We start from the raw sequence: 9,858 nt of genomic DNA, 5'->3' as shown, positions 1-9,858 counted from the left end.
GTGCCCTTATTCTTTCCAATTTCTTTTGAATTTATAAGAAGTCTTTGTTAATTTGATTTGTTATACGGATTTATTATACACAAGCTGTAAAAGTGCATCCACCTCAATATTCTTCTTTTTTTTTTCAATTTATTTGTTTTGTTTTTGGATCGGAAACAGTTAGATTACTTAAGTCATGAATTAAGTTACATATTTGTTTAACTACAAGTCTTTTACACGCTAGATATTGTATCGCAAACAATATTGTCTCACTTCACTTGCATCGGCTATAGTTTCAATTTGGAATTTTTTGAGAACAGCTCAGTTAAAAAATTTGAACATATTAGACACCAATATGTTGTGAATATCTTGGAGTTGGAATTGAATGATACTTATAGGAAAGTAGATTCCACTCGGGTACAACTTTTTCGACTTGCACGTGTTACTTCCCTTCCTATTCATATTTGTGACTCCTTCTTTAATAAACAAGAGAAATCTTTATATCTTTTCTTCTTGCGCGAAAGGAATAGAATTGATTCGAAGTGTTGCTAGCTGTTGTCAAAACAGAGGGAAGAATTACTAAATAATAATATTAAAAATCAGACCTATTCACTATTATTAAAGGACGGTGTCCGCTGTCGATGTCGATTATTGCAGGGATGAAGTGGTAGAGGGTAGTGTTAGGTGGTCGTTGTATCTTAATGTGCAAAATCCAACTGTTGAGACAGTTAGAGAGATCACAAAATACATACCCGATGAAATAAGCTGAATTTCGCTTTCGTATTGGTTACAACATGCCTTAGAGGGAAAATTTCCCCCGTTATATATGATGTCTTTTTAGTGAGTAAGTACAATATTTGTCTCACTGTGGCACTCGCTTTTTAGTGATAACTTGGGCGGTAATTAACGCGAAGTGCTACCGCATATGTTTTGAACATGACAACATGTTTAATGCAACTTTTCCGTATTTGTTGTGCATATATAGAAGAAATGTGAATAAGTGTGGAAAGGATGTGGAAAAGATGCCAAAAGTTTGAGAAAGTGAATAGATAACATGGAATAGATACATATAACATAGGTAGATAATAAATATAAATAGCTAAATAAATAACGTAGATAAGTATATAATAAGATGGATAGACAACATTGACAAGTGGATAGATAACATCGAAAGTCAATAAATAACGTAGATAAATAAATATATAAATAAATAATATACGCAGATGAGATGCGAGAAAGATGCGAAAGAAATGCGGAAGTGCCGAAGAAGTACAGAAGTGGTGCGAAAGTAATCCCTACTGAAAAAAAATCACAGTTTAATTGCATGATGAAATCATGTAAATTTTCTCATTTTAATTATAAAAATATATGCTTGTTTATATATATATTAAATAAACAACAAGAAAAACGATACATACAGACACTCGAGTAATGTTTCCAAACGCAACCTAAAAATATATATAAGTTAAGATGTGAATAATATTATTTCTAATTAATCTTTTATTTCATTATATAGGATAATAACATTTCTAGGACGTGTTTCGTGAAAAAAATTCGAGACTTTTTTTTATAAAGTTATTCACGCTTGTAAATTGCAGAAATTCATTAAAAAACGTCGCTTATGCGAACATTCAAATTATTATATCGAAACTATTAGTCGTACAAAAAAAATGCAATACATTAATTTTAAAGATCTTAAATTGTTCAATGGTTATTTTTAATTTATCATTTTTATAAAAATAAATCATTTTCCACTTATTTATCATTTTTATTAACATTCTATGTGACGACGCCGTTCCATATACGAAACCGCGCCATCAACAATAGAATTTTTTAACTATATACATTCAATTCGAGTTCCATTTTGTAATTTCCACCCTACACATAACGTGTACTACATGTATCGAGTAAAATTTTCCTCGGAGATGTTTTAAAATGTAGCTTTAAAAAAATATTTGAAAGAACCCTGGTGAAAATTTTTCTCAGAATTTTTCATATAATTTTTATGTATTATATCGAGTAAAATTTTCCTCGGAGAGAATGTATTTACAAAAAGAAGGAACGTAGTTACAAAAAGACAAAAGGAAAAGATAATATTAAAGGAGAGAAACCGCGTGTGAAGAGATATATCTTTTTCGTTAATTACGTTTCGCATTATCGCGTACACCCACACTTTCTCTTCCTCTCTCTTTCCTCCTTCCAGAATACGCATTCGAGAATATTGTCATATTGTTCTTGTTGTTTTTAATCATATGACCCGCTCGTGTCGCGATGGCGATCAATCGATGTCGATTGTATTCGATGATGTATCGCGATGACAGACAGCGATACCAGCGATCAGCAGCAAAGATGGCGCTGATCTGTGTTATGTCAGATTTTTAAAATTGATTTGAACTCTGTCGGAGTACTTTTTCCGCTAAATACGACAACGTGAGGAACCGGATCACCCATTACCGTTTTCACGCTACGCTGCATACCGTATCGCGATCCAAGAATATCGAGCGGCAATGCCCGCGGTGAGTCACGTGTAATATCGCGCGTAGCGTTTTGCATCTAACCTAGTCGCCCGTTGAACCTTGAACCGTTTGTTGGAGTTCTCGATTTTCCTCATGGAACACCGCGAGTTTGCGACAAGGTGTGGAAAGAGTGCCGACTGAACGCGTTAATCGCGAAGAGAGAAACAAACGGAAAGATCGAAGAGTTGAAGAACGTTGATAAATCGTCCGAGTTCTGGTTGACGCGCGTTCTGATCCTGGACTCGCATCCTTGTTCATCCGGTCGCACAACCCACCGATCGTCACCAGTGAACCGGTAGATACGTTCGATTGGATGCGGCTGAGATTATCACCTGGGTGAGAGATGCCGAAGATAAGGATCAAGCAGACGCCAAACAGTCTCTGGTTAAGACAACGCGAGCTGGGTGTGAAGTTCCCGCTGGGTCACAGCGACGACTTCCATAAGACTCTCTATTCTTCTATTCAGCCCATCACTTCCTGGGACCACGGAGATAATCTGACCGCCGCTAGGCATGGTGGTGTGTTCAATTTAGAATACTCGCCAGATGGGTCAGTAACAACTATAAAGTCATATCAAGACCTCCAGATCAGAATCGTCTTGTTTCACGTTTGATCAATATTGCAGGTCCCTTTTGCTGGCGGCATGTGAGAAGAAAAGTATTTTAATGTTTGACCCATTATGTAGAAAATTGATACATGCGATAGATAACGCTCATAGTGACTGCGTCAATTGCGTAAGGTTAGACAATTTTCATTATATTCTTTATAATTGAAAGAAAAGAAGACTGTGTAGAGATGAATATTAGGCCTATTCTTCTGAGCAACTTCTTACACTATACATCTTTCTTTTTTTTTTCTTTACGTTGAAGGAAAAAGAAAAAAGTAAACTGTGCACAAAGTTTAATTAAAACAAAAATAATAATAAATTTATTGTTGTCAATTAGGTTCCTGGATCAGCGTATGTTTGCAACATGTTCGGATGATAGTACAGTTGCTCTATGGGATGCCAGGAACTTAAAGCAAAGGATAAGAACTCTTCAGGGACATTCGAATTGGGTTAAAAACATAGAGTACAGTCCAAGTGACAGCTTATTGTTGACCAGTGGATTTGATGGTAGCATATATACTTGGGACATTAATAGGTAAAATATTTAATTACATGTAATTTCTGCTTTTTATATCTATATTGTATGATTAACATATATTTTGCAATGCCTTACAGCTTTACAGAAAATAGCTTTGTGTACAATCGTGTGTTTCATACAAATGGACTAATGCGAACAAGACTTACTCCCGATACTAGCAAAATGTTAATATGCACTACTTCAGGATATCTCATCATAATACATAATCTTAAACTTAGTACGCTAAGTCAGGATTTGGCAGGATTCAAGGTATTTATTGTTTCTCCAATTACGCTTTAATATTTGTAAATTTAATGACTTTCAGTTGTTCTTATCGTATTATTTTTACAGCCAAATATGTACAGGCTAATGCAGTTATCTCAGACTACTATACCAGTCGCAGCATCTTACACGCATCTCTTTGCTCACACTCGTACTCACAATAGAGTAGAGTTCCTTACCGATTTTCCTATAGGCGATGACGCTGAGGTAATATCCAGTTTACAAGTTCACCCGCAAGGATGGTGCGCTTTATCTCGAAATGTCAGCAGTGGAGAAAAATCGGAGGTTTGTTTTTGCGTGTTAAACCGCATTATATTATCACCTTTACTATCTCTTAATAAGTCTCATCGACGTGTTATCCTGTAGTGGACTTGTATTCACGACATACAAGAACGCGAGGCGTCCAACAATATGGAACAAGTCAATGAGGGAGAGGAGGGCCGATTAACGAGTCTAAACGTAGAAGAGTTCGAAGATTTTCCTCAGTCACAATCATCACGTTCGGGCATGACGTCTTCCTTTGTGATAGAGAATGGAAATCGTGCCCGAATAGTTCACGATGTGTCGGATGTAAGATCGAATTCATTTGATTCACCTGTCCGCGTGTCCACGGACGCCGCGCCGTCATCGATTAGATCTTCGAGAACAAGCTGGCAGGTAACGACACGCAGAAATCTGCGTTCCCAATCGAGGAGTCCGCGTCCGGATAGAAACGCGATGAGAACGAATTTCGACATGGTCGAAGTCAGTTCAAGTACGAGTGCCGCCGCCGATTCGAGAGTAAATGCGATTCACGATGACGATAGACCAGAGGACGAGCACGTAGATGATAACGACAATTCGCCATACGATGTATCTGGTCTTGAAAGGGTTGCACGGGAGTACAGATCTCCCAGACCACACTCTCAGCTCAATGACTTGCGGCGGCGTAATATGATTGACAATTTCACCAGTGGCAACGTAGAACTGCATGTGAGTACGACTGACGTATGGGAGGCACTCGTGGCAATCAGGGAAGCCAGACTTCGCAGGGAACGAGAGAGACAGTTTTATCCCGGTGCCGAAAGGAGAGATTGGCTCCCCAGATCGAACAACGGTGTGAGCGTGAATCTTCCTCGATCGTCTCACACGGTCGTGATAATCGGTGATCGTACTCGGGTGCAGAATTTGCAGAACCGACAGAATCTGCAGACTATGTACGCGATACCGAGGAATCACAAGATCCACCAAAATACGCCAAGGTTGACGCATTACATTGAGGAGCCCAATGTTGGTTCCGGTTATATCAAGGAACTGTGCTTCTCGGCTGATGGTAGATTGATATGCTCGCCATTTGGTTATGGAGTACGATTATTGGCATTCTCGAGTGATTGCACCGAGCTATCTAATTGCGTTCCACCTGCCAACGAGTCCGTGCAGCTCCATGAATTAGCGACACACATTGGCCATTCCGATATTGTTGTTAGCACGAAATTCTCACCTAAACACTATCTGCTCGTATCCGGCTGCCTCAGCGGCAAGATTGTCTGGCACCAGCCGGTAGTTTAGCTAAATGGATAATTACTTTTGACATCTTGTTATTTTTCATTAATCGGTCTCTTGATAGATAGATATATTTTGCCGCTTTGTAAACAAGATCACGCTGACTATGCAATGTGTGAAAATTTTTTTGTTAATATTATATAATTTATATGATCATATATATAATTATATTATATTTTTACTTGATATATATATATATATATATATATATATATATATATATATATTATATCAACATGGTGATACACAAGTATAGATATGCAGTTCCACATTTTCTACTACTTAATTATATTTTCTATCGTAAGAAGAGATAAAGTTTTGCAATATTTATTTTATATTTAGCATTCAAAAGGAAGGAAAAATTTCCACTATGTTTTAATTGCATATCCATGTAATTCGTGACAGTGTGATTCATACGTACATATTATAGAATGTTTGAATTAAATGAACAATTATAAAATCTTATCGCTTATTAAAATTAAACATGATAATAACCATGACTGATGAAAATGAACAAAAAACATTAATTATGTCCTTACGATCATATTAGTAACGTGATCAATTTCTTGCTATTATTGCTTATATCAGGTTAACTTTTTTTATAATTTACTTTTGTTTAGTCATTCGAACAAAAGGTAAAAATATTTTTCTTTATTCATGGCGATTTTATCTTTTCGCATATAACACGATGAAATATGTTTACTAATCCTGCATATTTATTCAACTTGCAAATAATTTGTTTTATAGCATATTATTTTGAACAATTTTGTTTAAAAACTTGAACGCATGCGTAATCTATAAATATAAAGCGCAAAATATCAAAAATTTTATTTCCAAAACCATCAAATATACCATTCATGTACATATATATATATATATATATATATATATATATATATATATATATAAATCATGATTTGGATAATTAAATCTGTACGTGCTAATGCATCGATATAGATCATTTTTATGTATAAAAAAATGATTATTTAATAAAATTATTTCGCGGAGAAAACTATTCTCTGGATCAATGAGCTTTAATTTCTTTATAGATATCAAGTGAATTCTTTAAATATGTTTTCGTTTATGGATATTACGTGAATTTTTTAAATACGTTCTTGTATCTCCATAAAAAAAATATTTAGCTTTTTTATAATTTTATCAGTAAATTGTGCAGAAACTTGTCTATCTATCAATTTAAGGCATCTTATGTCTTCAAAAATATATTGGACATAAGAGTATGTATCAGTTAAAAATCCTTTCAAAAAAAAACTTTCCTTATTTATTAGCATTAACTATTCAGAAAATTACTTGTAGGAATGTAATGTATAGACAAGTAATATAAGTATTCATATAATGAATATTTATATCAGCTGTCTTTAATTAATAAAAAAAAGAAATCTATTTTTGATTTGTTATACAATATATTGCTGATACCGAATGTTTTTTTACTTCCTTTACGGGGAAGGATAAAATAAAATTTCCATGTCTACTCGTCTGACGCACAGTTTATTAGGAAACTACTTATCTCCTTCGGGACAAATTTTTAATCAAATAAGTGCCACTTGTGCATGAAGAATGCACGCACATATGGGTATATATATTATATACATATGCATGTATATACATATGTGTGTGTGTGTGCGTGTGTGTGTGTACCCATATGAAAAATAAAAAAAAACGATTGATTGTGTTGTAAATATTATGCCTCACGCAATGTCTAAATATGTAAAAAATTTTTCGATCTTTAGAAATTGGCATTACATTAAAGTTATTGTAAGTTAAGTCGTCAGAATTTTGGTTTGTCTAATAAAAGTTACTAATATAGTAGAAAATGCGGAACATCCTTTCTCATTTCTTTTTCACACATTATACCTGTCCGATATTATTGTCTGTAGCAAACATGCGTTAATAGATTATAATAAATGAAGATTCACAATTATATTATATTAAATTGACATACAACATGTCTGATAACAGCGCTATAAAATAGTGGCATTTTTAAAAGAATTTAAAGATTATTAAGTCGAATTCAAAATTATGTATACTGAAACTCTACAAGAATATGTTGGAAAAAATGTTTTTCTCTGATCAATTTTCATTACAATCTTTATATTATGTATCTCATGTTATGTTCAAATTTTCATCAAAAGAAAGTGATGATTCAATATATTATAACAATGTTATAAGATATTTTAGTATTTATAGTACTTTTGTAAGTGAAAATTTAAACAAAGTAATGTTTATTAATCAGAACATGCTTTTCTATCGATTTTTTTGAGGATGCAATATAACATATTTAACGATAAAAAGGGCATCTAATCGAATTACAGATACGCGATAAAACATGAAATTAATCGACTGTTATATGCAATAGCGCAATAGTAATCTATAATATTATATGTATAGAAAAAAAACTATCGATCATTTATAAAGATAAATTTTATCACCGAGGTAATATGACTGGGTGTATAAAAATCTGTACATTATTTAAAATCGTAGAAAAATAATTAACCGAGTGTTCAAATCTGTCTTATTATTAGATTTGTATAATTAATGAAGGATAGCATATCCTGTAATATATATAAACATATGTAAATATATATATGCGTTGCTGATCGTATTTTTAAGAATAATAATTTCTCCGCGTTTAAAGTGCTTCACCGTTTAGCTATTCGATACGAATTACATTATATATATATATATATATATATATATATATATATATATAATACACACACACACACAGGGTGTATCTGAAATAACGCCTATTAATTATACAGTGTTATTCTTAATAAAAAAACTAAGTCGAAAAGTCTTCTACCATTTTTGCAATAGTTAACGAGATATTAATTTCTAAAGATTGTCGAATAAATGGATAAAATCGATATATAAGACAATTTTAAGATATCGTTCAGTGTTCTTTGTAAAATATTTTGAAGATGTTTCTTAAAGAACTCTTACAGATAACTTAAAGTCGACTTATACGACGATTTTTAGACATTTTACTTATTGGATAACTAAAAAAAATATTATGAAAATTGCAAAATGATAGAGAACTTTTCAATTCAGTTTTTTATTAGAAACAGCATTGTATGATTAATGGACGTTATTTCAAACTCTGTGTATACACACACACATACACACACACACACACATACATACATACACACACACACACACACACCACACCTCTCTAAGTTTTGGATTAGTCACCGACGTCATATATCAGATTGTCATGTCGACAACAAGAAATTGCATTCATTATTTTTACATATTTTTTGTGACATATATCGAAATAGAGTCGAAGAGTTTTTTATACGTCATTATTCTATTTAAAAAAACTTTATAAGATGCACTTTAAACTTGTTTTTTTTTTAAATTATATTATGTTGAAATTTAAAGCTGCCTTTATTTTATTTCTTGTTTGTTTTCCATAAAGAATATTTTTTCTTTTGATTTTCTATGGTTACTTGTTTATTGCAATGACCATTAAATTTTTTTTAACGAATCAGGAAATTATAGAAAATCTTTAATGTAATAATCAAAGGTCTGCATTATTACAAATACGGCATTATATTATCGTTTTGTTGTCTGATAATGTAATATCCTAACGGTAACTGGTTTGAAACTTAGTCGATGAGGTTGCTAATTTAAAATCATTGTCTCGCGAAAAAATATTACCAATATCGACGTAGTAATTGCATAATTGTGCAAAATTACGGAATGTACATTTTATGCTTGTGAACGCTAAACATGCAGCAGATGCGTGCGGACATGGATGTATGTGTGTGTTTTATGCTCATATTTTTGCAGCGGTCAAATTAATGAAACTTTGGAAAATAATGTTTATATCTGTAGAATTTTTTATTGTTTCTTCTTGTAGATAAAATATATTAAAATCCCTTGAATATCCCGTAAAAGTACGAATTATCGTAAATTTACGTGCAATAGATAATAAATAAAGCATAGTTTAGATTAGCATAGTTAGAGATCGTACAAATTATTATCCTTTTTTTTTTAATTATAATTCAAGACAAGTGACTTTTTTATCGGTTTTTCTCGTATGTAATAATATTAACGTTGTATACACACTAGTTGCGTATTAATTGTTTTGTAAGACTTGTTTTTTATTATATACAATAAAATATTGCTTATTATCATATTTGCGAATGTTTCATCTTATACAGGTGTTACCAAATCTGCGATAAAATATATCACGACAAAAAATTCTGTAAAATTATTTAAAAAATTTACCTAACGAAAACGGCATTTTATTATACGTTCTTCGAGTTAAATTCATTTAAAGAAATGTGTATATATACACCATATATATTAGTATTCAATTTTATATTTTTTTAATATTTAATTCTTCATTATTTATCTGAAACAAAATTTTGTTTTAAATTATTAATTTT

General features: G+C 32.4%; 1 protein-coding gene across 1 annotated transcript; it reads left to right on the top strand.

The window, feature by feature from the left end:
* The first annotated feature begins 68 nt into the window (after positions 1-68).
* LOC105149480 (DDB1- and CUL4-associated factor 10 homolog) lies at positions 69-5,579 on the top strand. Its single transcript, XM_011061926.2, has 6 exons — positions 69-3,044; positions 3,121-3,234; positions 3,440-3,637; positions 3,718-3,889; positions 3,971-4,186; positions 4,268-5,579. Exons 1-6 carry the CDS (start codon positions 2,839-2,841, stop codon positions 5,447-5,449), a joined length of 2,088 nt encoding a protein of 695 aa, XP_011060228.1. The 5' UTR covers positions 69-2,838; the 3' UTR covers positions 5,450-5,579.
* The last annotated feature ends 4,279 nt before the right edge of the window (positions 5,580-9,858 follow it).

The sequence above is a fragment of the Acromyrmex echinatior genome, chromosome 5 (assembly GCF_024713525.1).
Source record: "Acromyrmex echinatior isolate Ae372 chromosome 5, ASM2471352v2, whole genome shotgun sequence".
NCBI lineage: Eukaryota > Metazoa > Arthropoda > Insecta > Hymenoptera > Formicidae > Acromyrmex > Acromyrmex echinatior.
The sequence above is the reverse complement of the archived record's forward strand: the minus strand, read 5'-3'. Positions and strand labels throughout refer to the sequence as shown.